The sequence below is a fragment of the Trichinella spiralis genome (assembly GCF_000181795.1).
Source record: "Trichinella spiralis strain ISS 195 chromosome Unknown Scfld4, whole genome shotgun sequence".
Lineage (NCBI taxonomy): Eukaryota > Metazoa > Nematoda > Enoplea > Trichinellida > Trichinellidae > Trichinella > Trichinella spiralis.
This window is the reverse complement of record NW_003526943.1, coordinates 7,291,288-7,315,890: the sequence shown is the minus strand read 5'-3', so window position 1 is coordinate 7,315,890 and position 24,603 is coordinate 7,291,288. Positions and strand designations below refer to the sequence as shown.

General features: G+C 39.8%; 7 protein-coding genes across 7 annotated transcripts; 4 read left to right on the top strand and 3 right to left on the bottom strand.

Moving 5' to 3' along the window:
• The first annotated feature begins 831 nt into the window (after window positions 1–831).
• Tsp_01782 (hypothetical protein) lies at window positions 832–1,283 on the top strand. The gene is made up of 2 exons (XM_003377553.1): window positions 832–1,096; window positions 1,219–1,283. The coding sequence occupies exons 1-2, from the start codon at window positions 832–834 to the stop codon at window positions 1,281–1,283; spliced, it is 330 nt and encodes a 109-aa protein (XP_003377601.1).
• A 398-nt stretch (window positions 1,284–1,681) lies between these two features.
• On the bottom strand, window positions 1,682–4,222 carry Tsp_01783 (6-phosphofructokinase). Its single transcript, XM_003377552.1, has 2 exons — window positions 2,050–4,222; window positions 1,682–2,019 (listed from the first exon to the last, which is right to left on the bottom strand). Exons 1-2 carry the CDS (start codon window positions 4,220–4,222, stop codon window positions 1,682–1,684), a joined length of 2,511 nt encoding a protein of 836 aa, XP_003377600.1.
• Window positions 4,223–4,243: 21 nt separating this feature from the next.
• Window positions 4,244–5,463, bottom strand: Tsp_01784 (hypothetical protein). The gene is made up of 4 exons (XM_003377551.1): window positions 5,390–5,463; window positions 5,281–5,366; window positions 4,618–4,678; window positions 4,244–4,457 (listed from the first exon to the last, which is right to left on the bottom strand). The coding sequence occupies exons 1-4, from the start codon at window positions 5,461–5,463 to the stop codon at window positions 4,244–4,246; spliced, it is 435 nt and encodes a 144-aa protein (XP_003377599.1).
• A 525-nt stretch (window positions 5,464–5,988) lies between these two features.
• Tsp_01785 (conserved hypothetical protein) lies at window positions 5,989–8,600 on the top strand. Its single transcript, XM_003377550.1, has 5 exons — window positions 5,989–6,229; window positions 6,376–6,879; window positions 7,351–7,474; window positions 7,596–7,999; window positions 8,185–8,600. The coding sequence occupies exons 1-5, from the start codon at window positions 5,989–5,991 to the stop codon at window positions 8,598–8,600; spliced, it is 1,689 nt and encodes a 562-aa protein (XP_003377598.1).
• A 1,690-nt stretch (window positions 8,601–10,290) lies between these two features.
• Tsp_01786 (piggyBac transposable element-derived protein 3) lies at window positions 10,291–11,467 on the top strand. Its single transcript, XM_003377549.1, has 4 exons — window positions 10,291–10,721; window positions 10,784–10,974; window positions 11,042–11,330; window positions 11,440–11,467. The coding sequence occupies exons 1-4, from the start codon at window positions 10,291–10,293 to the stop codon at window positions 11,465–11,467; spliced, it is 939 nt and encodes a 312-aa protein (XP_003377597.1).
• A 644-nt stretch (window positions 11,468–12,111) lies between these two features.
• Tsp_01787 (putative FERM central domain protein) lies at window positions 12,112–15,353 on the bottom strand. Its single transcript, XM_003377548.1, has 18 exons — window positions 15,342–15,353; window positions 15,216–15,320; window positions 14,894–14,936; window positions 14,671–14,749; window positions 14,499–14,596; window positions 14,313–14,433; window positions 14,154–14,241; window positions 13,987–14,075; window positions 13,863–13,932; window positions 13,607–13,776; window positions 13,314–13,481; window positions 13,178–13,259; window positions 13,042–13,090; window positions 12,805–12,939; window positions 12,634–12,740; window positions 12,402–12,569; window positions 12,268–12,329; window positions 12,112–12,202 (listed from the first exon to the last, which is right to left on the bottom strand). The coding sequence occupies exons 1-18, from the start codon at window positions 15,351–15,353 to the stop codon at window positions 12,112–12,114; spliced, it is 1,737 nt and encodes a 578-aa protein (XP_003377596.1).
• A 3,284-nt stretch (window positions 15,354–18,637) lies between these two features.
• Window positions 18,638–23,840, top strand: Tsp_01788 (putative elongation factor Tu GTP binding domain protein). Its single transcript, XM_003377547.1, has 23 exons — window positions 18,638–18,684; window positions 18,848–19,517; window positions 19,794–19,839; window positions 19,902–19,978; window positions 20,037–20,153; window positions 20,253–20,403; window positions 20,469–20,576; window positions 20,670–20,716; window positions 20,775–20,927; window positions 20,986–21,081; window positions 21,159–21,257; window positions 21,319–21,429; window positions 21,491–21,558; window positions 21,625–21,766; window positions 21,838–21,969; window positions 22,058–22,402; window positions 22,465–22,596; window positions 22,652–22,783; window positions 22,874–22,950; window positions 23,014–23,142; window positions 23,255–23,429; window positions 23,498–23,659; window positions 23,733–23,840. The coding sequence occupies exons 1-23, from the start codon at window positions 18,638–18,640 to the stop codon at window positions 23,838–23,840; spliced, it is 3,324 nt and encodes a 1,107-aa protein (XP_003377595.1).
• The last annotated feature ends 763 nt before the right edge of the window (window positions 23,841–24,603 follow it).

The window sequence follows — 24,603 nt, the reverse complement described above, 5'->3', positions numbered from 1 at the left end:
ATCCTTTTTCAAATAGGGTGCATTGCCATTAAAATACCTTACATGGACATAAAAAAGCATTTATTATCTTTGAAACACAGCTTTTTAATGCAGGGTAAAAAGAAAATCTTTGTTTGCGTTAAAGCCCCCCAAAACAATAACAAAGTAAGTAGTCTAACCGTATTATATTGCATGGATTTTTTGAAAATCAAAATCACTTAATATTTCTGCATCGATTACGATTGTTGATATTCAAAAATTGAATAAATTAAGAGAAAACAATTGTTGCACGGTTTGGTACTACTCGGTCCCGCTTTTCTCTCATTGGTCTTTGCCCACGCTATTTTATTGGACCGTCAAATCTTAATCACAACTGAAGAGTTTGAATCAATGAGCAATTAGACAAAAAAAATCAATGCGACAAAGACTTCACTGAGCAATTAGACAAGGAAAACCAATACGACAAAGACTTCACGGCCAAATAAAATGAAAACCAATACGACAAAGATTTGACGGTCTAATAAAATAGCGTGGGCAAAGACCAATGAGAGAAAAGCGGGACCGAGTAAAACCACCCCAGATTTTACAAATATCGTTACCGTCTTTAAGATAATCAGGTATTAGTGTACTGTACTTCTGTTTACAGCATCCTCCCCCCAGGTGATAGGCAGAGCCTATAACGATCTTCCTGCGGATTCCAACGTGATCAGTAATCGCACTGACCAGATTACGGTTGCCCTGGTGGTTTTTACTTAAGCAGAGCAGGTATTACCATCATGGCTTAGGTGCAGCTCAAGGATTCTCCTGAGTAACCATCAGTACCAAGGATGGTTTTATTCCATGATCAACATCATGTCTCCTACTTGTGGTTCTTTTCTGAGTTTCCTCCACTTTCCTCTGTTAGGCAGAGTTACCAGATACTCTCTCTTCCAATGCGTCCAGAGGTGCTCCACCAGCTTCGCTGGTATTGCCATTACCAGTGCAATCGCTTCAGATTGCTATCGTCTTCCGGACGCGCTATCACGGTCTGGGAGTGGCGATAATTCTTTCTCGATCAAGAAATACGCAGGAGTCAATGCCAAGTCGTTATCGGCACAGTCACTCATGATCATCAAAGGTCGATTGTTTATCCTGGCTTCGATTTCAGAAAGGACTGTCTCTAGTTCCTCTGCGTCTGTCCTGCTGAGCATACTTTACTGCTTTCCATATGCGTACATACATATTTATTTATTTATTTAGACAAACTTTTACGGGATAATGAGAAAAAAGAATATTCAATCTGTAGTGCTTTACGCAGTGAATAATGAATTCATATAGAGCAGACAAAACAAAGTCAGTCGCTCTTCTTTTGATGCATCCTGAATCTAAATATGTGAAAGTGGAAAATGGCATCAAACTGATGGATGGCATCCATCATTTTGCAGCTGCTTAAATTGTATAACATCATGCTGCTGTTGACTACAGATTATATGAAAATTTTCATAGAAAGAATAGAGAGGAAGGGGGAGAACTAGAAAATTGTTTTAGAAATGGAAGAAAAAAAGTAATTATTGAATAAAAAAGTGAATTCCTACTACATGGATTAATTTTTAGAGGCCAGTTTCCATCCATAAAGATCATATTATTATTATTATTATCAATCAAACTAGAATAATAATCATTATTGTTCACACTAGGCTAGAGAATAGAACAAAAGTGACCATCATTTCAAGTCCTTCCTCACGGCCGACATTTCGTATATGCTGTCGTGTTTGGCTAAAATGCGAAGCAACGGTCGCAGCTTCAGCCACCACTGTTCCGTTGGCAAACGATGAACAAAATCGCTCTTCTCTTTTATTTCTTGAATCGGCGTCGCTTGAGATCGATGTGCTTGAATGCCGAGCAATACGGCCGAATCAGGTGTGTTGGTGAAAACATGGCCGTTGTGGGGTTGAAAAAATTCTTGACATTTGCCAACCAAAAATTCCACCGCATGCGCAGCCATTCGAGTAGCCAAGTTGCGATCAAACGGTGTGGCACTTCCACCTTGTTGGGCGTGTCCTAAAATATTTATACGAGTGCTGAACTCACCTTTGCCTTCTTCACTGAAGAGTTGCATGATGAACTGGGTTGTGTAATTTGGATTGGCATTTTCACTGCGCATGATGATGTAACGCTGAACACCTTTGACCATTTTCTGCGCAATTACGCGTACATCCTCTTTAATATCATCGACAGTGAAAGGTTCTTCGAAAATGTACGCGTTGTCAGCTCCTGATGCCAAAGCGGACAACGTTGCTAAATAACCACAATAACCGCCCATTGTTTCCACGATGAACACGCGCCGTTTTGTTCCAGTAGCTGACTGCTTCACTTTATCAATCAAATTGCAAATTTCATTCAACGCTGTATCAGAGCCAACAGAAAAACTGGTTCCGGGGACGTTGTTACTGATGGTACATGGCAAAACCATCATTGGGATGCAAAATTCTTTGTATTTGTCACGATTTTCAGCCATGATTAAGCACGAATGAAAAGCCTCGAAACCTCCGATCAAAAAGAGACCGTCGATTTTAAAATGGCGCAACTGTTCGACCACCTTTTCGATATTTTTAGTCGGCAACAACTTCTGCGTTCCCAAAAATGAACCGCCAAACATGGACCAATTGCTCACGTCGCACCAATTCATCTCCTGCACGTTGCCTTTCACTAAACCTTCGAATGAATCTTTCACGGCCAACACCCTGCAATTGTGGCAAAGGGCGTTGCGAACAAAGGATCTCACGGCCGCGTTCATGCCGCAAGCAGGGGCGCCGACGTTCATCACAGCTAGCGTGAAAATGTGACCACCGCTCAGATTTCCCTTTTCGGTCAGCGGGCGCAACTTTGCCAACAACTTGTACGTTTCTAAGTTTCTTTGGAAACTTCGACCTCGCAACTTGACCGCCAATTCCCAGTTCTTTTCTTTCATCGCCTTTTGTACAAGCTGAGTACGTTCGACACACTGCATCAGAGGTACACGGACGATAGAATTGCCGTCCAATGCAATAACACAAGATTCTGCATCCTGGGAAGTGTCCATCAACGCCAAAACCGCTTCAGCGCCCATGCGACTTCCAAGCAGACGATCAAACGCGGACGGATTGCCACCACGCTGTACGTGACCTAAAACGGTCACTCTGGTATCGTAGTGTAGACGATCGACGATCAAATTTCGAATCATATTGCTTGTAATTGGATTGCCGTCACGGTCGACCGCTCCTTCTGCACAAATAATAATATTCACTCGTTGTCCTTGTTCTCGAGCTTGTTGCATGCGGGTGCAGAAAATATCGCGCCAATCAGCCGGCGGTGGCCATTCAGGAATGAAAGCCCAATCTGCTTCAGAAGCCAACGCGGCCACCAATGCCAAATAACCACAATGTCGTCCCATAACTTCGATCACAAAAGATCGTTGATGACTTTGGGCAGTAGATTGAACGGCATCGACAGCTTCGATGATTCGGTGCAAAGCGGTGTCCGTACCGATGGTCATGTCGGTTCCGCAGAAATCATTATCAATCGAACCAACCAATCCGACGATGTTGATGTTGGGAAATTGTTTGGCTTTTTCTGCGCTAATGCGACCACTCTCGACCAATTCGCCTAACAATTCCGGCCATTCTTGGCGAAATGTGTTCGCACCTGTCAAACTGCCATCGCCGCCAATGCAGACCAAATTTGTGATGCTGCGTTTCATTAAATTTTCCGCAGCCTTCAGACGACCCTGTCTTGTTTGAAAATCTTTCGAACGTGCACTGCCGATGATAGTTCCACTTTTTTGAATTATATCACTAACACTGTTCCAAGTTGCTTCTTTTATGTATCTGTCGCCGTCGACCATACCCTGATAGCCTTCGTGGATGAAGTAAACTTGGCAACCTAGATACAATCCCATACGGCACACTGCTCTCAACGTTGCGTTCATACCTGGAGAATCCCCTCCGGATGTCAGCACTGCCAGTACACGCCCCTTGTGCAAATGCGGACGCAGGTGCTCACTATCGCGAGTGAGACTGCAAATGGCACTGTTGGTGCGTTTGAAAGGAAACTCATTTGAACACTCATCCAGCAGTCGTTCCATGAGCGGAACCGACGCACTTGATTTGAGAGACGGAGATAATCCTACAGTAGAGCCATTCTTTGAGAGACTCATATCCACTGACCGCGTCCTAAAAGTGCTGCTTGCCAGTGCATTCGTCTCGCTGTCAAGTTCTTCCGACATCAAGATCTGTTCTTTGAACTTCTACACAGTTGGTAAATCTCTTCCAATAGAACGTGTAACCGGTCCTTGTTCACAACCAACTACTTCGAAGAGGATAGCAATTTTACCTTGGGTATTGCGTCGATCACGCCAAGCTAACCGTTTCAACTTGAAGATTTCGTAAACAACTCCAAGCTGTTGCCCAACTCGTGACAAGAAGGTGTGTCCAAGAGCTTGAAACGCGCCAAGCTCGCTGCTTCGATGTAATTAACCAAATACGCCTCTGAGAAACAAAATGTTGCGAACGCAATGAAGCGCAACTTTATCCTCAAGGTGTATCTGATTTATTCAGGTGCAGTTCCAACTGTTCGCACGCGATTGTCTTCCTCGCAGAATCGAACGTGATTCAACAAAACCCAGTTGATTGTTCACACCGTTTATTTAGTGCAAACTCAAAACGGGTGGACAAAAGAAACACTAAAATCAATATCGTAATACAATAAAATGACCACACGGTAAAAACACGACTGACACGTGACGTCACCAAAGACCACTACACACGTCACAAAGATTCTACATATAACATTACCGTTTTAAAGATAATCAAGTACTGGTGTACTGTACTTCTGTTCACAGTACACACATTAACGATGCTTCTTTGTTGAAATGCATCACTAATGTTTAAGGTTCTGGTTCAATATCATCTTTACAGTTCACAAACGACAGTACAAATTATTTATCTGATTTAATGAAACAGTTTGTTTTTACACCATTTTTCCTTCAAAGAATGTAAATTTTTTACATAAAAGTGCAACAGAATGTTGCGTGATTAGGGTGAATTGAAAGTGATTTTTCAATTAATATTTGTAGAACATTTCTCACGAAGTTATATTAAATTCAGCCATGAATCTTGGTAGTCAACAATGGCATCATAAATAATTCCAAATTATGCCAAAATAACTAGGTAATTGAAGGGTTCATACAAATCACCATAGAGCTGGATAAATTTAAAATCAAACTGCTCGATACGACAGTTAACTGTACCTGAAAATCAAGTGCCTACTTCCGCTATTACGCACTTGTAGCGGACGCAGACCGAGCTAGCAACTCTATTCCTCCAGACAAAGAAGCGGAAGAAGGTGAAGCTACCGTAAGCAGACTTGGACTTGAAAATCAGAGGTAGAGTACGGTAGTACGGGTGTACGTGTGCAGGGTCGTTGTGTGGTCGAAGAAGCTATCTGTAACGCATCGTCGGCGGTCATTGCTCGCAGTAGCCAATAAAAACTATACTTCCTGACTGTTGTTTGATTGTTATAATGCCAGAAACCCACCGGTCAGTACCGGCCTGTTGCCGATTAGTGATGAATGCGCCAATAACGCGGTGGGGGAAGTGAACGAGTCTGCCTGAGGGAGCGGCTCGTTATATTTGGGGTCTGTCAGGGAAATGGCGTTGAGGGGAGCCGCAACTGCTTGTTACTGTCCACCCCCTGCCTTTTCCTTGGAAATGGATCTGACTGAGTGGATGGACACGGTCGAAGACTTCATTTCGTCTCTGGTGTGCCCCCCTCCCACCAAGCCGCTAGCGCTCGCCTGATTATGACGGAAGCGGTGCGACGCGAGCTGTTCTCGCCCGGGTCGTCACGGGACAGTTCCTGGCAGGAGCTTAAACGTCGCCTGCTGACTTCCTACGGCCTGAGCGAGTCTCTGATCCGGTTGGAAATGCGTTTCAGTGGCCTGCGCAGCGAAAGGATCAGCCTATCCGAGACTTCGCACGCGAAGTGGCCGAAATGGGACGCAGAGCCGGGAAATCAGTAAGCAAATTGGTCAGCCGTTTCATCATCGGCCTGGCGTCCAAAGAACTCCATCAAGAGCTCTGCCTGCGGGAGCTGGCGGCTCTCACAAAGACACGCCAGTTGGCGGAAAGAGTAACTGAGATCGAGGAAGGCTGGCGGAGAACAGTCGACGATGCTGCCTCGGGAAACGGCCGTCTTACTTGCAACCCACACGGAGGGCAATGGAGTGCTTCGAGTGCGGTGGCCTGGGCCACTTTCGACGAGACTATCCCCCGCCACGGGCCCGAACCCGGTCGGCGCGTGCTTCGAGCAGTGGAACCAGGGATCACCGTCTCCTGGCAATGACGGAAATCCAAGCTAGACAATCACCGTCCGTTACAGGTAAAGTAAATGGGCTGGAGATTTCACTCCTTTTGGACTGTGGGGCGGTTGTTTCCATAGTACCGCTCTCAACATGGCACAAGTCCACCAATGGGAGCTATGCGCTATCCAAAGGCTCCATCCTACTATGTGAGGGGCGAAAGGTGCGCCTCTGCAGCCAGGGAATGTGGTCCCTTCAGATCAGAAACTGGAGAGGACGTATATACGTCGCAGTTGTGGAGAGCCTGGTCGTACCGGGGATTTTGGGTACGAACTTCTTCAACCAGTTCGTCAAGGTGATCGACTGGCAAGCCTGGGAGATGACCATGACGGACGGCTCTAGGGTCCGGATTGTCCGCAAACCTGCCCAAGCAGCACGTCCCAGCATCGAATGCGCCTGGATTACGCCAGGTCCTTGGGAGGTACCATTGGAGGAGACCGTAAGGGAGGGACCCGAGACCAACAACGGTGACCTGGAAGAGTGGGGACGCTCCCTGGTGGACGGGGCGGAGTGCTCGCCGCGGGGTAAGCGGGCCCTCAGCGGCGTACTCCGGCGGTGCGGGAAGGCTATCTCACGTGGTGAGACTGACCTGGGACGAAAGAATTTCGTCCAACACCGCATCGAGACGGCAGGGGCCCGACCAGTGAAACAGCCTCCTCGCCGCCTCCCGCAATCACAAAGGGCGGTGATGGACCAACTGATTCATGAGATGCTGCGATCAAGAGTATGAAACCGGCCTCAGGACCATGGAGCTCAGCGGTAGTCCTGTGCAGAAGAGAGATGGCTCGCACTGATTCTGCGTCGATTATCGCAAGCTGAATGCGGTGACGCGCATGGACGCGCAGCCGATCCCGCGTATAGTTGATACCTTGGACGCACTGGCAGGGGCCCAGTGGTTCAGCACACTGGACCTGGCGTCCGGGTATTGGCAAGTGGAAGTGGCATAGTGTGATCGCAAAAAGACCGCGTTTTCCAAGCCTCTTGGGATCTTTCAGTTTCGCGTTATGCCATTCGGCTTGTGCAACGCCCTGCTAACGTTCCAGTGCCTGATGGAGACCGCTCTGAGAGGTCTGACCTCGAAGACCTGCGTCGTCTAGTTGGACAACATCATCGTCTTCGGTAGGACAGAGGTAGAACATCTGGAGCGGCTGGAAGAGGTGTTGTCACGCCTGCGAGCGGTGGGACTTAAAGTTAAGCCAGGGAAGTGCCAGCTTATGCGCCAGAGCGTGCAATACCTCAGCCATACTGTAACGCAGCATGGGATTGGCACGGACCTAGAGGGTCCCGGAGATCCTGGCCGCCATCCACAACCGCCAATCAGGGGTCCACCTGGGTGTGACGAAGACGCTGGCAAAGGTACGCCAGCGATATCACTGGCCTCAGCAACGGGAAGACGTCGAGGACTGGTGCAGGGCATGCCAGACGTGCGCTGCACGGGCGGTCCCGACAAAGAAGCCCCAGGTCCCTATGCATCTCCTTCCGGTCGGCTACCCTATCCAACGGGTGGGTATGGACATAGTGGGGCCCCTGGAAGAAACGCAGAGCGGGAACCGGTACATCTTAGTGGTATGCGACTACTTCTCGAAGTGGCTGAAGGCGTTTGCGCTGCCAAACGCGGAGGCGCGTACCGTGGCTACGGCGCTGGTGAATGGCATCTTTTGCCGTTACAGAGTGCCAGAGACGCTCTACTCTGATCAGGGTAGGAACTTTGAGTCTGAACTCGTGAAGGAGGTGTGCCAGCTGTTCGGGGTGGCCAAAACCCAGGCCACAGCCTACCGCCCGCAGTCTGATGGCCGGGTGGAGCGGATGAACCGCACCCTGAAATTCAGACCTTTTGGCGAAGGCATCCATCGATCACCCCGACGATTGGGATGCCCACCTTGATGGAGTCCTCCTCGCCTATCAATCCAGTGTTCACCACACAGCGGGTGCAACCCCCAGCCAAATTGTGTTCAGCAGAGAGCTCCGGCTACCGATTGACCTGGTGTACGGCCTCCTGAGAGACATGCCAGAACAGTCGGTAGGAGAGTACACACAGCGGCTGCGGCAAGACCTGGAGCGGCTCTACGAGACGGTACGGGGAAGGGCTGGCCGAGAGCAGGGGCGCCAGAAGTTCTGGAGAGACCAGAAAGCCCATGGACCTGTGTACAAACCGGGCGACCGTGTTTGGATGCAAGTCCCGACGAAGACCGAACTTGGGGCTTACTGGGACAGCCCGTACGAAGTCCAGAAAAAGCTGGACTGAAGCACATACCGCGTAGAGAAGAAAGGTGGTGGAAGGCAACGGTTGGTGGTACATTTCGACTGCCTGAATGTATACCACGACCGGCAGCAGGACGCTGAGACGTGGGGAGTAGGGCGCAAAAAGAGGAGCACACTACATACGCTAACAACGCTCCATACGACGTAGCGGAAGAAAGGTGAAGCTACCGTAAGCAGACTTGGACTTGAAGATCAGAGGTGGAGTACGGTAGTACGGGTGTACTTGTGCGGGTCGTTGTTGTGTGGTCGAAAAAGCTTGCTGTAACGCATCGTTGGCGGTCCTTGCTGGCAGTCGCCAATAAAAACTATACTTACTGACTGTTGTTTGATTGTTATAATGCCATCAAGAAAGCGCGAATAGGAAAGAAAGGGAAACCCGCCTGTCAATACCGGTCTGTCGCCGTTTAGTGACGAATGCACCAATAGCGCGGTAGAGGAAGTCCACGAGCCTGCCCGAGGGAGTGGCTCGTTACACACTCTTACGCCAAAGTGGGCGCTTGGATCAAGTATCATTGTTGGAGCTACGTTAGCTACTATGTAACTTTGGTTCGCTTAAGCACGCGCTGAGTGAGCTAAAATAGAATATGGGGTGGTTTTATTCGGTCCCACTTTTCTCTTATTGGTCTTTGCCCACGCTATTTTATTGGACCGTCAAATCTTTGTCGTATTGGTTTTCCTTGTCTAATTGCTCACTGATTCAAACTCTTCAGTGACGTTGTACGCTGCGTTTAACTCTGCAGTCAGAAAATTTTATTTCTGAACAAAAAGCCATCGATCTTCTGCCATTTTCCCTATTAATGAATGTATATTTTTCTGTTGTCTCACTTGACAATTTGATTGATCGTTGAAAAATGGTCGTATAAAAATGCAACAGAATGGGAGTTGACCTGATTTCTCCAACGAACTCCGCCTACTTTTTATTCGCATTGAATTTCATTGGTTGTTGCTCTGATGCATGAAACAGAATTTCATTGAAATTAAACGTGGTGTTCACTTATGAATTTTCCTAGTTATTGTCCCTGACGTGTCATGTTAGCTTAGTCAGTTTAGAGTTAAGCAATCCCTTCTCTAGGCAACCGAATCCCATCAGGCTGACAACCAATGAAATTTAGCTGAGCGACAGCCAATGAAATTTAAATGAGAAAAAGTAGGCGGAGTTAATTGAGAGAAATCAGTACTTCACCGTTTACATGCCATTGTTTCCATGTGGTAACCCAAAGTTTGGTGCTTTATTGACACATAATCTCATTTATCTAGGAAATTATTTTGCCATATTCAAATTCCTTTAAGTTAGTTCTTTCAAATGAAAGTAATATCATCTTTTTTGAATAAAAATTGGTAGACTTATTGTCATTTTAGTAAGAGCGAATTTTCAGCTTTTTGAGCTCGTGCTGATATTTCAACACAAAATTTCAGCAAATAGCTTGAGGCATTACACAGCTGCCTTCTTTTATTAGGCAGAAGGGTCCCTTTTTATGCATCACAAAATAAACAGTCGTTAGTGATTATACGTCGAAGAGAGTTGTGCTAAAGTCATGTGTTACCATATGGTAACAATGGATAATCATACCTAATAATAGAATTTATGCTACACTGAATATAACGTGAAAACTTAGACAAAAGTGACCTTTTGCCCGTTCAGCGGAATCTGGGAAAAGCAGAAAAACAGTCACATGTGCTGTTTTTCCTTTCCTTTTGCTGGACAGTTGCATAAGCATAGGCAGTTCGGTATTTTCCATGAGCAGCTGTCCATCGACGAAGGAATGGTACCTTACTACGGTCGCCACAGTTGCAAAATGTTCATACGTGGTAAGCCAATAAGATTTGGCTACAAGATATGGACAATGTCATCGGCAAACGGTTACCCATACGCGCTGAAGATTTATGCTGGGAGAGATGAGAGAAAAAAAAGTGAGCGTCTGGGAATGAAAATCATTGAAGAAATGATTTCAGTTTTGGAAAGACCTGAAAAACATGAGCTGTACTTTAACAACTTCTTTGCCTCATACGATCTTCTGGAGAAACTTTCAGGTAAAATGATACGAACAACTGGAACAATGAAAAACTCGAGGACAAGAAAGATACCGATAATGCGGTTGACGAGGTGAAAAAGAAACACAGAGGCTTTTTTGATCACGTATGCAACGGCACCGTCTATGTTTGTAGATGGAACGACAACGCCGTTGTCACTCTGGCTTCTAATCACTTAACACATCACCCAACCGACTCAGTGCAGCGATACTTACAGTCGCAAAAGAAGCACGTGAAAATCAGAATGCCGGAAATTGTGCGAAGATACAACACATCAATGGATGGTGTAGATATTTTGGATAAGCTGCTGTCCAGTTACAGGCCTCGTTTGAGATAAAAAAAAGTGGTGGTGGAATTTATTCTCAAATGCACTGAACCTTGTTGTTGTCGCAGCTTGGCGATTACACAGGGAATTGCACCAAGAGAGTTCCATTGCCCTGTCACATCTGGATTTCACAAGAGATATCACAACACATCTTCTACGAGCAAAACCTCAGCTAACCATTCGGACTGGACGAAGAGCTCATCCACCAGAAACCTTGAGAATAACGCAAGAACATTATCTTGAGCCGATTTCCCAGGGACGATGTCGTGTTTGTAAGAAAAATTGCCTGCTACGTTGTGTCGAGTGCAGAGAAAGATTGCATAGGAAGTGCTTTCCATTGTATCATCGCGTTTCTACGTAACTGTGTTCACCAGCAGTCTAAGTCCATTAGAAATTGTTTTTTCTCCAAATATTCTGTTATATTTAAAAATAATGTAAAATTTAATAAAATAAATCGACATTTTAGGACGTTATTGCTCATTGAATCGCAATGATTACTCGTAAAACACGTTATTAGAGAGTAATAGTAAACGCGCCAGAGAACATGCCTTCGTTACCATATGGGAACCGTCTCAAAAAACACTTTATCGTAAAATAATCAAGCTGACTCTTTTGCAGTGCCTTAGTGAACGTATTTACAGTTAAATTCATTAATATCAAGTCACTTGTTACACGGGAAACTAGTTCGGCCTGTAAACGGCTAATAAAAATGTTTTGTCATTTTGGTTGCATATTATCGGCGAAGACTGCCATTTAAAAATGTCTGCATGACAAACATCCTACTGTATTTGTGTGGGTATGAGAAATTTTATTTATTACAACGATTAAGTAAAGTTTCGTCAGTGTAAGGCAAATTTGTATTTGCATAGACACTGCTGTTATTTTCCCTGCTGTGTTTAGTTTTTTTTTTGCAGTGCTGAACAATTGATAAAAACAGAGAAAAAGTAAGGAAGAAGAAGAAAAATTTCGCGCCTACAATCAATCAACTTCCATAACGTAGCAGAAGAATGCATAAAACAAATTGCATACTTCTTACAAACAACAGAACGACCACACTGCTTAAAAATAAAAATAGAAAGAATGTTTGATAAAGAAGAAAAAAACCCATGAGTGGGGTGGTGGTGGGGTAGTGGGATGTTTAAAGTTGCGTGATCACCGTACTTCGGCTAGAGATCCGCCTTGGTATTTGAGAATGACTTGTTGTTTTCGACGCAGGCGAAACTTCCGAGCTACCCAATGAAAATGTAAATAAATAAAAAAATATCAGCGAAGTTTTTCAAACTTTCACGTTTACCTTCCTGAACAATTCAAAATTGGAATCTTGCTGCTACTCTTTGAGACCACCGTTGATTTGTCCTAATTTGAAATTAATAAATTAAAATAAACAGAAATATATGCAAATGAAAAAGTAGAAAAAAATTGCAATACCATCTGATCCAAACCGTTAGAATTGCAAGAATCAGTTTTCGATTTGCACGTAGTGTCGGTTCTCACTGGTAAACGTGAAATTCGCTGCGAACGCCTGACCAGATCGTGATCTTTGACAAGCGGCTGCTTATCGGTTTGTGAACCGCTTCCGTCGACAGTCAAATCCGACTGAATAAAAGCAAAAATTGAAATTGAAGCAGCTTGTGAAAATTTGAAAAGAACAAATTTGTACTTGAGTATCAGATTGCAACGGTTCAGCGGCGGCGCTGGGCGAACTGCGACCGTTCAGGCAAACTGTAGTCACGTTCGACTGTTCATCTTGAATAATTTGATCATTGACTGAAATAAAAAATAAAAAAAAATTTTTTTAATAAATAAAATTAAAAAGAAAAAAATACAGTACCATCGTCGTTTGCTTTAACCGAAATGTTCATGATTCGATTGACGAGATGAACGTCGGCAGTTCTACTGCAGTCGCCAGTTGTGGGTGCTGCTGCTGGAGCGCAGAGTGGAATTTCTCTCCAATTTCCTCCAACCGCTTCAATAATAACCAGCAAAAAAAAATTATTTAAAAATTATCAAAATGCCAATTCAAGTGAGAAAAATATCAGTAGAAGAGAAAAAAGAAATGAACACCTACTCGACGAATGAGTGAAAGTTTCATTCTGCTTCGTAAAGTTCACCTGAAGCTGAAAAGAAAATGCATATTGAAAAAAAGCATTAGCAACAAAAAAGCAATTTTTTTAAAAACGAGAAATTCAATAAATGTCACTTACTTCGCCATTATTAACACCACATACGAGCGGTTTGGTGCAGTCTTCAATCACAACAGCTTGAATAGTTTTACTTTCGTCGTTTCTATGGAAGAGCATAAAATTTCACTTGAAAAAATATTAATAAACAATAAACTACTTGTTATCAGCATGCTGATCGTTGCTGATTTGTGATTTTTGACGCCTATGCTCTTCGCGCAACAAATGAGACTGCCTAGGACCGTAACGTTGCGATGGTCGCCTTTCGAATCGGGCGTGCCTTTTGGCCAATTTCGCTTCTTTGGTCACACCCCATTCAGTCTTTCCCCTGCACATATAATTTTCAATTGTTATTTAAATTTCAAACATACAATAATTAATTAATTAACAAATTAAATACAAACATATATAGAACGCGGAATACAGTTGAAGAATAAATAAGATAGCACGTACGTATAACGAAATCGGGATCCAAGACGCAGAAATCCTTGTCTTCCGGCTGGTCGGCTTGGGGCGGACCGAAGTCGGAAAAACGTGTGATGTTCCACGGCACATTTCCACAAATGCTTGCACGCTTTGTTGGAATTCAAATGAAAAACAAACGTGTGCTCTTGTTCTTGACCCTGAAAAATAACAACAGATCGTATGTAATATATGTGTATATTTTTTTTCAAAAAATATTAATATGTAAGAATAAAATTTAACGCACGTTTTCATCATCTTCTACCACACTGAGCGTCAGCTTTTTCTTCTTAAAATCTAATCTAACCACTTTGGGCCTAAAGCATAAAATTTGAATAATAAAAAATATTGAAAAACAATAAGTAGCATACCAAAAAAAGAGTCCAATTTTTTGCTTTCCTTCAAAAACAAGAATACCGGTTGGTGTCAATCCCAGTGTATACTCGTTGTTGTCTTTTCCCTGCAAAAAATAAAAAAATTATTAACAGATAAATGATAAAATTAATAAAAAACAAATAAAAAGAATAATACAAATCACCATAACAACATGCAAATCGACACCGTACATATCTAGCCATTTCGCTTTGTTCAAATAATTCAGTTCTGCCTGCGCTGGTGTCTGCCCACTGTATATGCAACAATTTTGCAATGAAGAAACAATCAAAATGAAATATAATATATGCAAAAGCAATAATACCGCAGTGTGGCGTATTTTTCCAAAATATCAATTTCCATTTGCTCAGTTTGATTGGGACAAAAACGAAATTCAGATATCAATGCGGGCGTGTGCTCTTCAGGAGAATAATCGCCAAGCTCAGCTGAAATTTCAAAAAATAATCCAACACAGTTGTTGTATTTATATTTTCTGAATGAAAATTATTACATTGCAAAGTGAAAGCAGCTAATTCGACCATTGTATCATACGGGCAATCTAATCGTCCAGACATGATGTCTTGTTTCAGTTGAAGAAAAAATAAATATCTACGAAAAAATAAAATTATTTTATAATTTATTGAAAAAAATGTATTTTTAAATATTAAAATTTCATTCAGTACCGAGTTATTTCTTCGTGCAGGTTGTTCGGCTCTGAAGAATAAAATTTCACTCGAAAACGAAACGTATACGGTGGACCGACTGAAGCAAAAAAAAAGTTAAAAAAAAGAATATATTTCACAAGTTTAAAATCTTCTAAACATTTATTAATCATATATTGTAATTTTTAAAAAAGTAGAAAATATACAACAAAAAAAATTTATAAATGTAACATTGCAAACTTACTTGACACTTGTTTCTTAATTTTCTTCAATGGGTCAAGCCAGTGCTGAAAATAATTAACTTTAAATCCAAATATATATTCTATTGTACTAATGTTTATATTAAAAAAAAGAATTTTTTAAAAAAAATGCTATCAATTGTTTAAAAGTTGTCATTCTTAAGTGAAAAGAACATTTCAAATAATGCTAAAAGTGCTATTAAACAAATATTTAACTATTCTTACACTTGATTAGATGAAGTTTCATTTATTTGTTTTTTTTTCAAAATTACATTTTGCTTAAATAATAATGAATCACAAGCTGAAATGCTTGCCATAAAAACTCACCTGAACGTGGAAATGATCCATAAATTGCAAACCGAAATAGTCACGCTCTTCAATGTCGAGATTGAAAAATATTTGCTCATACAATTCTCTTCCCAAAGCTTTCTTCTAAAATTAATCAAATATTACATTATCAGACATGAAAAAAATGATTCAATTAAATTCAACTAGATCAAAATTTGACAGTTTCAAAATCAACAACGAGAAAACTGGTCAACTTCGCTGTGTGTGAATACAATAGTTAATTTTACGCTTAGAAAAAAGAATAATAAAAAGAATTGAATCGTTGCCAATTTCATTTCATCCCATCAGAAGGTGATGCATAATTTTGTTTGACAATTGCCATGCACGTCCTTCGTTCAGTGACAAAAGAGTTACCGAGTGAATAATAAGCATCGTTCTGAAAAAGAGTACCTCAGTACCTGAAATTCCCCAACCTCTGCTACTGAACAAACAAACAAACAAACAAACAAAGTTTCACAAAAAATATTGTCGGCCAATTTGCATTGGCGTAAATAAAAATTTTCAACCCCTGAACCATTTTTGTTAATTATTTCTGCTTTTTTCAAAAATATACATGTAAATTTATATAACATTCAATACTACAACAGAACACAGGTCACCCTTTTCAATTAATAAAAAAAACTTGTTGAACTACATATATATTTCTTTTCAACAATGCATATACTATACTATTCACTATTCTGATTCTTCAAACAAAGACAAATGTGAAATTTCAATAAAAAAAGTACATCAGCAAATATGTATAATGAATGCTTTCAATTTTTCAAACATCCGTGCCTGCCTTGCCCGAGGGCAGCAAGCAAGCAAGCAAGCAGTGCGCATCTTTCTTTATCAAATGACGGAAACGTTTTTCGCATTGCGCCGTTCAACATGCGCAAAGCAACATTTTCAAAATGTTGCCAAACGGTAAATAAAAAATAAATTACACCAAGCAAGCAATCAATTAATTGCTAAAATGATTCTCATGCCAAATTAAAAAAAACGCGCTTATATCTTTTTCACAACCATGCAAGCAAGCAATATATGCTCGTTTCACATTTTATTGTTCATTTTCCCATCGTAGACAAAATTTATTGCCATCGATGATGTTCAAATAAAAAAAAAAGAAATTTCTCCATTTTATCGATTTTCTTCTTCCCAATCCCAAGATGTAGTGGAAATTGATCGTTACAATTTCAACAGTTTTCCAATTGATGTTCATTTAATCAAGTTCAATCAAGATCAAAAGCAAAAATTACAATTTTGGGCACTTCATTTTACAATTTTTATTCATCTTCAACTCTCGATTGCTTTGAAATTGTTCCAAATTTTACACGCCTACACCCAACTCTATAGCAACATTATTCACACATATATATATATATGTATAAATTTAAAGCCATTTTTATTGGCAAAAAGCCAAACACCACCAGCTCTGACCCGCCGTATTGATCAAATGACCAAGTGACAATGGCGGACGGACAGGTGTCAGGTCTAGTTTGTCCACTTCTCCACTGTCGTTGGGACAATTTTAGGGAAAATTTTCAATATTATCAAAATAAATATAATAATTCACAATTCTGAAAAATGATGGTTGCTACTGTTTTGCTTCTTTTGTCTTCTTTTAATATACAATAAATACCCCTCCATGTGAAAAATATACTAAAGCCTTTTTTTCGAAAAGGAAAAAAAGTAAACGTTTATTTTTAGGGTTTGTTTATTCACTTGGAGCAGGGCCGTGACAACGACTGTGTCAACACAATACTTTGTTTACAAAACAATTCTCCATGTAAAAGAAATATAATAACCAAAAATAAATAAATAAATAATAATAAAAATAATCTCACCGGCAAACCCAACGTCAAATCGGTACCGTCGAGAAGCATCACTTTGCATACGAGTAGGTGCTTTTTGTCAAGCGTGTCGCTGGCGTAGATGATTTTGTCCGTTTCGCATGATTTCGGATCTAGCTGGGAAAATCTGTCAGCTTTACCAAAACGTTTCAGCTTCGACAAGCTGAACATCGCTGTAAGAAGAAAGAAAGAAAATGCCCACACGCTACTTTGCAAAGCCGAGCTTTTGAAGTGCGAAATTCAAAAGCAATATGCGAATAAAACTAAGCAGCCGACAACGGCGTGCGTCCAGGGTGTGTGAAAAGTCGTCGTTGTCGTCGCTCTTGTTTCCAACTCGCAACTGAAAAGCACCAATAATTATAATAATTTAATAAAAAAGCAACATTCAAAAATAGTGGAGAACAAGCATCATACAGATAGGTGGTAAATAAAAAAAATTCAAGTGAGAAATTTAAAATAAAAGATCAAATGAAGAGAAACGCTGATAGCAATGGCGCAGCGCAACCACTGGATTATTTGCTCGCGCGCGAAGATTTCAATCGCTGATGTATTCAAAAAACAAACATTAGCCGCTTTGACAAAAACCAGGCGCACAAATTTACAGCGTTCAATGCAACACTGATCAAATATATGTAACCGACGTGAAGAGGATCAATCAACAAAAAAACAACATAACTGCTCACTTTAAAAAACCAATAACAACAATAACTGTAAATACAGTACTTCTGTACAATAGTAAAATAAACAATATGGTAACCAAATTATTGGAATTGGAGAAAAATCGACAGTTCAACAAATAAAACGGCAATTTCCGATCCAATGGGACAGTATCCGTTGAATGTCCCGACCGGCTGGCTGCACCATAGCAACAGTCAGAAGACAGTTCGGTCAAGGTCGTTAATGATTCTCACGTACAAATAATTGCCAGCGTTTTGTCGGTGAAAATTTTCCACTTCAACCATTCATATTTGCTTAATAAAATAAATTTTCCACAACCTCCAAAATTATATTATTATATTCCATCATGATCTATTATAAAAGTTCTAGTTGATTCTGTTTTAGTCAATAACTAATATTTTGATGTTAGAAAACACGAATTGCTGAACAATGTAATTATTGTAGAAATAACAATAGTAAGAAGAAAATAAGTGAAGAATTTTTAAATATCAGTAGCTGAACAATTAAAAACGCAATATTACAAAGCTCTAATAATCAACGACTAATCTAACTCGTTTTGATCTCGAAGTATTTATAAAATAATTGTCTCGTCAGTGAAACATTTTTCATTATTTTAAAATCATTGTGTATTTAAAATTATTAAAAATACAATTTTACTAAGAAATTTTTGAATTAACCTATAAAAAACAAGCATTTATTTGTACTTGAATTTTGCTTACTATCCGTTGCTAGTGCTGTCAATTTTGTCGCAACCGATATATTTGTTTGTCCAAGTGATTGCTGTTAACGTTTTTTCTGATCAGCTAAACAGTTTTATGTTATCTGTATTTTAAATTTTTGCGCCAAGTTAATGACCGTTCAATTTTACCACTGGGTAACAAGGATCGAATCATGGCTTCAAAGAAGGTCGTGGGAAAAGCTTCTACCAAGACAGTCAAGTATGTTTGTTGCATGTTTAGATATTTTTTTCTTATAATTGTTTATTTTTCATCACAAACGTGTGGCATAAATTTAAAAATAAAATTTTTTTTTGATGTGCAATAATGACCATATTGGTTTGTGATTTATATCCAATTGTCAACGTATTATTTTTCTCTTCAGACAAAAAGTAGCGAGTGAAAATAACTACAGCGAAAGCGATGGCGAAGACGAGATTAATTTTGTAGCGTCACGACCGGCCGCCTATACACTTTTAGATTTGAACGACGATGCTGACGATGCACCAGATTCGGAAGATAGTGGCAGTGTGAAAGAAGCTGCCGAGGTTGGTAGAAAAAAAGGACAAAAAGCTGCAAAGAAAAAAAATAAACAAAAGCAGAAAAAAGTCGAAAAAGAAGATAATTTGGATGATTTGGTGGCTTATATTGAAAATGACGCCATATCGAGTAAAAAGCCTGCCGGAAAGAAGCAAAAGAAAAAGCTAAAGAAAGCGCAAGTTGACGAAGATATAGACTTGTTGTTAGCTGAATTGGAACAAGAAGAGAAAGGAGGAAGTGTTCCAACTGCTAATAAACAAGAAGAAACGAAAGTTGAACCTGTTGCTACCGGTGCAAATGTTGGCCAGGCAGATGTGGATAAGGCAGTCGGTGCTGTAGGAAAGAGAGCTAAAGCTAAAGCAAAGCGTAAGCAGAAACTTAGTGAAAGTAAAGAGACTGTGGACAACAAAGCAGAAGTGAAAACCACTGCTGCTGCTGCTACTGCTCCTTCACAGCTTATTGATGAAAACAAAGATCTGCCGAAAGTGAATCAAGAAGCAAATGTTCAACCCAGCGTAATTTTTGTTTTATAAATTGAACATTAGTAGTTTTGTTATATTTTATTTTATTTTATTTTATTTGAATTTTTATAAATTTTATCATATCGGTTAGTGTATTCTATTAATACTGCATTTTACAGTCTGGCAATAACAAAGTTGCTTTGTTCAGCTATACTGTAGTGATTTTCAGGAGTATATTCATTTGCAGTTGTTGATGAATTTAAAACTTTGTTTTTTTAATTGTTTTTAAAAATTGATTTCAAAATATACAAAGTATTGTTTATTTTTTAGCCAACGGAAATTAAATTAGACGATGCTGTGTCAACTGTCGCGGAAAGTATGATTGAATTATTGAAGTAAGTGTTTTGATTGGTTATGTTCCATTTCTTTGCTTTTGAGGTGAAACAAAAAATGTAAAAAAGAAGAAGAAAGGGAAAGATGAAAAAGAAAATAAAGAGAAGAAGAAAAGAACTCCTGTAATGAATAAATAAATAGGTTTGTTTCATATTTAACCTTGTATAGGTGTAAATTTAGGCAGATTTGATCAAACAAGCTTTGAAAAAAAGACAAGAAGAAGAAGAGAGATTACGACAATTGGAACTTGAAGAAGAGAAGAGAATTGCTGAATTGGAAAGGCAGCGTGAGGAAAAAGTATTTGAATATTAATTATGCTTTTCGGTGTTGTTGTAAATTATTGGTAGTTATTTAGTTATTAATTACTTGATAATTGTTGCTTTTGTGCTGTTCTAGGAACGCCTGGAGCGAGAGAAGAAAGAGCGGAAAAAGAGAGAAAAGAAAGAGAAAATTGAAAAATTGAAAAAAGAAGGAAAGTATATGACCGCTGAGCAGAAGCAAAAGCTTCAACGTCAACGTGAACGAATAGAAATGCTCAAACAGCAAGGTAATGGATATTTCGTTTTTTCTCCGTGCTTGCATGTAGTTATATGCTGGAAATATATTCAACAGGTGTTAATGTACCCGAAATGAAGCAGGATGTGCAAACCGATGGCGTTAAAACAACTATGAAAAGACCCGTATACGCCGATAGGAAAAGAGTCAAAAAGGAAAAGCCAAGTGAATTTCATTTTCTTTTTTAATTATTATTTTGCTTTTTGTTTAAGCTTTTGTTCATTATCTGTTATAAAAATTATATATGTATATTTTTAGCTATAACGGAAGTTTCTCAGCCCAAAGAAGATTTTCCCCAACAGAAGGTGATGATGTTTTGCAGTGGTGAAAATTATGCAAAAATGGCATTTTGTTTAATTTTAGGCCCGCAGTAGGGAAGTATCAGAAAAAGATGATGTTATCGAATCGTGGGATCTGTTGGATTCTGAAAGAGCTCGCTTGTCGTCTAATGACGAGGTTAAAATGTCCGAATTTTCCAAAGATCCATCTACTGAAAGTGAAACGTCTGCAGTTTCGGTGAAAATTTTATTTTTTGTTGTTGTTGTTGAATTATTGTATTTATTATTTGTTATAGGATCAACAGCAAGCGGTGTTGGAACGTGAAAAGTCTGCAGAATCAGCAGTTGTTGTCAGCCATCAACGACAAATATCTGAATCACAACGTTCGGATGTAATTTTTTTTATAAAAATTGCTTTATTTTATGGAGTCTCATTGTAAGTATTATTTCATTGTTGGCTAAATTGTAGAGTCTGTCTATTGATATGGAAATGGAACAAGGTTACCGCTCTCCAGTGATCTGTGTGCTTGGACACGTAGATACAGGCAAAACGAAAATTTTGGATAAAGTAAAAAAGACTTCTCTTCTCTGATTAGATTTTTTAGAAAATTGACAATATGCAAATATAGATCCGTCATACTCATGTTCAAGATTCTGAGGCAGGTGGAATTACACAGCAAATTGGTGCCACTTTTGTACCTCGCGAAGCTCTTGTTGAACAAACGAAGATGGTCAAAGGGGTGAGCGCGATTTACATTGTCTCATGAAATAATATCGTCGATAATACTATTTTCCCCATAGTTTGATGGAGAAAGTTTACAACTACCCGGCCTGCTGATTATCGATACACCAGGGCACGAGTCCTTCAGGTAAGAAATCAATTTATCAATCAGTACAGCAAATGAAAATTTTCTTTAAAATTTTTTTTATCACAGCAATCTACGTTCTCGTGGTTCATCACTGTGCGATATTGCTGTACTGGTGGTAGATATTATGCATGGCTTGGAAATGCAAACAATTGAATCAATTAATTTGTTGAAACAACGCAAAACTCCATGCGTGGTTGCCTTGAATAAAGTAAATTTTTTAATTTAATCTTTGTAAAGTTTTCTATTACATTTGCTTAAATGAAATGCATATCATCGTAGGTTGATCGTCTTTACGATTGGAAAGCGTGTCCGAATAAGGACATTCGTGCGGCGTTGAAAGCTCAGCAACGAAATGCTCAAATTGAATTCAATGAACGCGTCCGTGAAACTGTACTTCAATTTGCCCAACAGGTTGATATATATTTTTCTTTTCTTTATCACCGTTTGTATTTCAAACACTGCTGTTGGTGTGATTATGCTTTTTTTTTGTATTTTTAAGGGTTTGAATGTGGCTCTTTTCTGGGAAAATCCAGACCAAGAAGAGTACATATCCCTGGTACCGACGTCGGCTCATACTGGTGACGGCATGGGCAATTTGATGCAGGCGATCATCGGCTATTGCCAATCCAAGTTGATGGATCGTCTGCTGTTTCAGCCGACCCTTCAGTGCACCGTGCTTGAAGTGAAGGTGATCGCTGGTTTGGGAACCACAATCGACGTGATTTTGGTGAACGGCTATTTGAGAGTTGGCAATACAATTGTGGTCGCCGGATCCGAGGGTCCGATTGTTACGCAAATTCGCGAACTGCTCATGCCGCATCCTCTGCGTGAACTGCGAGTCAAAGTGAATTGAAATTTTTTATTTTCATCAAGCATAAATGTTGATTGAAAAAAATTAAATTTCAGAACAACTATTTGCACAACAAAGTGGTGAAAGCAGCGCAGGGGGTGAAAATTGTGGCCAAAGATTTGGAAAAAGCGTTGGCCGGTTTGCCATTACTTTTGGCAAAGAAGGAGAGTGAAATTGAAGAATTGAAAGTACATTGATGGATATTTAAGGTTTATTTATTTATTTTTTTTTGAATTTTTCCAGGAAGAATTGTCGAATTCATTGAAGAAAATATTGCAAGCGGTGAAATTGTCTGAACGGGGCGTTTACGTGCAAGCGTCGACGTTAGGTTCCTTGGAAGCGTTGTTGGAATTTTTGCGGGCGCAAAAAATTCCAGTATGTATATATATTTTTTTTAATTTCAATTTTACAACAAAATTTAAAATTTGATTTTGATGTATTTATTTGTTTTTTTTATTGGATTAGTATTTTGGCGTTAACATTGGTCCGGTTCATAAACGTGATGTGGTCAAAGTCTCGACAATGCTTGAACACGATCCCCAGTAATAGAGGCGAAGATATCTCTATATACATGCACATATTATTGTTTGTCTTCTGTTCATTAGGTGGGCAGTGATTCTGGCGTTTGATGTGAAAGTTGACCGCGATGCACAGCAAATGGCCGACGAATTGGAAGTGAAAATTTTCCAAGCCGACATCATTTATCATTTGCAAGATGCGTTCTTGAAATACAGGTATGATGAGAGATTTTTCTCGCAAAGTTGTAAAATTTATGAATAATATTCCATGTATTAGGAGGCGGTTCGTTTAAAAATATTTTAATTGTAATTTTTCTTATCTGTTCAGAGAAGAATTGAAACAGAAGAAAAGACAAGAATTTGAGCATTTGGCAATATTCCCTTGCAAACTGCGAGTGCTACCTCAGCATATGTATAAAACGCGGGACCCGATTATTTGCGGTGTGGTGGTTGAAGCGGGCATTTTGAAAGTCGGCGTACCATTGTGTGTGCCTTCGAAAGAGGTGTGTCGTCTTTTCTTGTGTATTTGCTTCGTTTGAAGAAGCGAAAATTTATTTCTCATTCATTGCAGTTCATTTATCTCGGCAACGTGTCAAGTATTGAACAGAATCACAAGCAGTTGCAGTCGGTGAGAAAAAATGCTGAAGTTTGCATTAAAATTGAAAATACAACAGGCGAAGCACCGAAAATGTTCGGTCGTCATTTCACCGAACAAGACATGCTTGTCAGCAGGGTACGGAATGATTTTTTTTCTCAATTTTAATTAAAATATACTATTTATATTTTTGTTGACTTCTTATTTTCAGATTAGCCGTGAAACGATTGACGTTTGCAAGCAGTATTTTCGAGAAGATTTACAGAAAGCCGATTGGCAATTGATGGTCGAGTTGAAAAAAGTGTTTGAGATATTATAAATTGAAAAAAAGAGAAATTTCAAACGATAGAAATTACTTTCGGAAAATGTTTTTATCTTTAATCATTTGCTTCATTCACACGCAATTTTATTTCATGTGCAACGGTACTGTATGTTCAAATAAAAAAAATTATTTCATTGTAACAGCAAAGTGTGTGGTTAAATTACCATATACGAAAGTAACGGTGGTAATAGCCAATAGGGAAGCTAAATTTCTGTGCAAATTGAGAAAGCCAGCTGTCAGTTTGTGTGTGGCTTATTGCATACTGAATAAAAAGTTGACAACTGAAAACTTTTTTCAATCCTTCGACGCTCTTACTTAATCACGACTGTTTTTTGACAAATTTTTCCTTTTCAAGCATTTCAAATCGAATTTTTATACAAAATCTCAGTCCATTAATTTTAATTCAATATTCACAATATTATACATCTCGTTCGAATGTTGATTACATTATTTTAGTGTAAAGGCACCACTTTTACGCTGGAATGCATTATCAGCTATAGACGCAATATGCTGACAATGGGCGTTTTCAGTGGTCCAATTTAATTAAAAAATTTAACCTCGTTACAATTTGCATTAATATGCAACAGCTTTATAGCATTACATTTTCAATAAAAGCGATGGCAATCTTTGCAGATATCTTTGTGTAAACACAATCATAATACTGTAGAAGCAGATATTTTAAAGTGTGCATTATCATTAAAATTGAAATTAAATAAGCTCAACTGAAACGATTATTAAAGTGTAAATAAATTAAAAAATT

Bases quoted from the DNA above. Each gene is read 5' to 3' on its own strand.
- Tsp_01782 (XM_003377553.1), top strand. From the start codon at position 832: ATGTCTCCTACTTGTGGTTCTTTTCTGAGTTTCCTCCACTTTCCTCTG. The intron at 1,097-1,218 runs GTCGATTGTTTA...TTATTTATTTAG, and splicing joins GTCACTCATGATCATCAAAG to ACAAACTTTTACGGGATAAT.
- Tsp_01783 (XM_003377552.1), bottom strand. From the start codon at position 4,222: ATGTCGGAAGAACTTGACAGCGAGACGAATGCACTGGCAAGCAGCACT. The intron at 2,020-2,049 runs GTGAGTTCAGCA...TAAATATTTTAG, and splicing joins CTTCAGTGAAGAAGGCAAAG to GACACGCCCAACAAGGTGGA.
- Tsp_01784 (XM_003377551.1), bottom strand. From the start codon at position 5,463: ATGACCGCCGACGATGCGTTACAGATAGCTTCTTCGACCACACAACGA. The intron at 4,679-5,280 runs GTGCGTAATAGC...TATTGATTTTAG, and splicing joins TCGGTCTGCGTCCGCTACAA to TGTTTCTTTTGTCCACCCGT. The intron at 4,458-4,617 runs GTTTTGTTGAAT...ATTACATCGAAG, and splicing joins CGGTGTGAACAATCAACTGG to CAGCGAGCTTGGCGCGTTTC.
- Tsp_01785 (XM_003377550.1), top strand. From the start codon at position 5,989: ATGGGACGCAGAGCCGGGAAATCAGTAAGCAAATTGGTCAGCCGTTTC. The intron at 6,230-6,375 runs GTGCGGTGGCCT...CGTCCGTTACAG, and splicing joins AGGGCAATGGAGTGCTTCGA to GTAAAGTAAATGGGCTGGAG. The intron at 6,880-7,350 runs GTAAGCGGGCCC...GGGATCTTTCAG, and splicing joins GGCGGAGTGCTCGCCGCGGG to TTTCGCGTTATGCCATTCGG.
- Tsp_01786 (XM_003377549.1), top strand. From the start codon at position 10,291: ATGTGCTGTTTTTCCTTTCCTTTTGCTGGACAGTTGCATAAGCATAGG. The intron at 10,722-10,783 runs GTGAAAAAGAAA...CTATGTTTGTAG, and splicing joins CCGATAATGCGGTTGACGAG to ATGGAACGACAACGCCGTTG. The intron at 11,331-11,439 runs GTAACTGTGTTC...TCGACATTTTAG, and splicing joins TTGTATCATCGCGTTTCTAC to GACGTTATTGCTCATTGAAT.
- Tsp_01787 (XM_003377548.1), bottom strand. The intron at 13,482-13,606 runs GTACGTGCTATC...TTATATGTGCAG, and splicing joins GGATCCCGATTTCGTTATAC to GGGAAAGACTGAATGGGGTG. The intron at 13,091-13,177 runs GTAAGTGACATT...TTTTCTTTTCAG, and splicing joins GTGGTGTTAATAATGGCGAA to CTTCAGGTGAACTTTACGAA.
- Tsp_01788 (XM_003377547.1), top strand. From the start codon at position 18,638: ATGGCTTCAAAGAAGGTCGTGGGAAAAGCTTCTACCAAGACAGTCAA. The intron at 20,577-20,669 runs GTGAATTTCATT...GTATATTTTTAG, and splicing joins AGTCAAAAAGGAAAAGCCAA to CTATAACGGAAGTTTCTCAG. The intron at 21,970-22,057 runs GTTGATATATAT...TGTATTTTTAAG, and splicing joins TACTTCAATTTGCCCAACAG to GGTTTGAATGTGGCTCTTTT.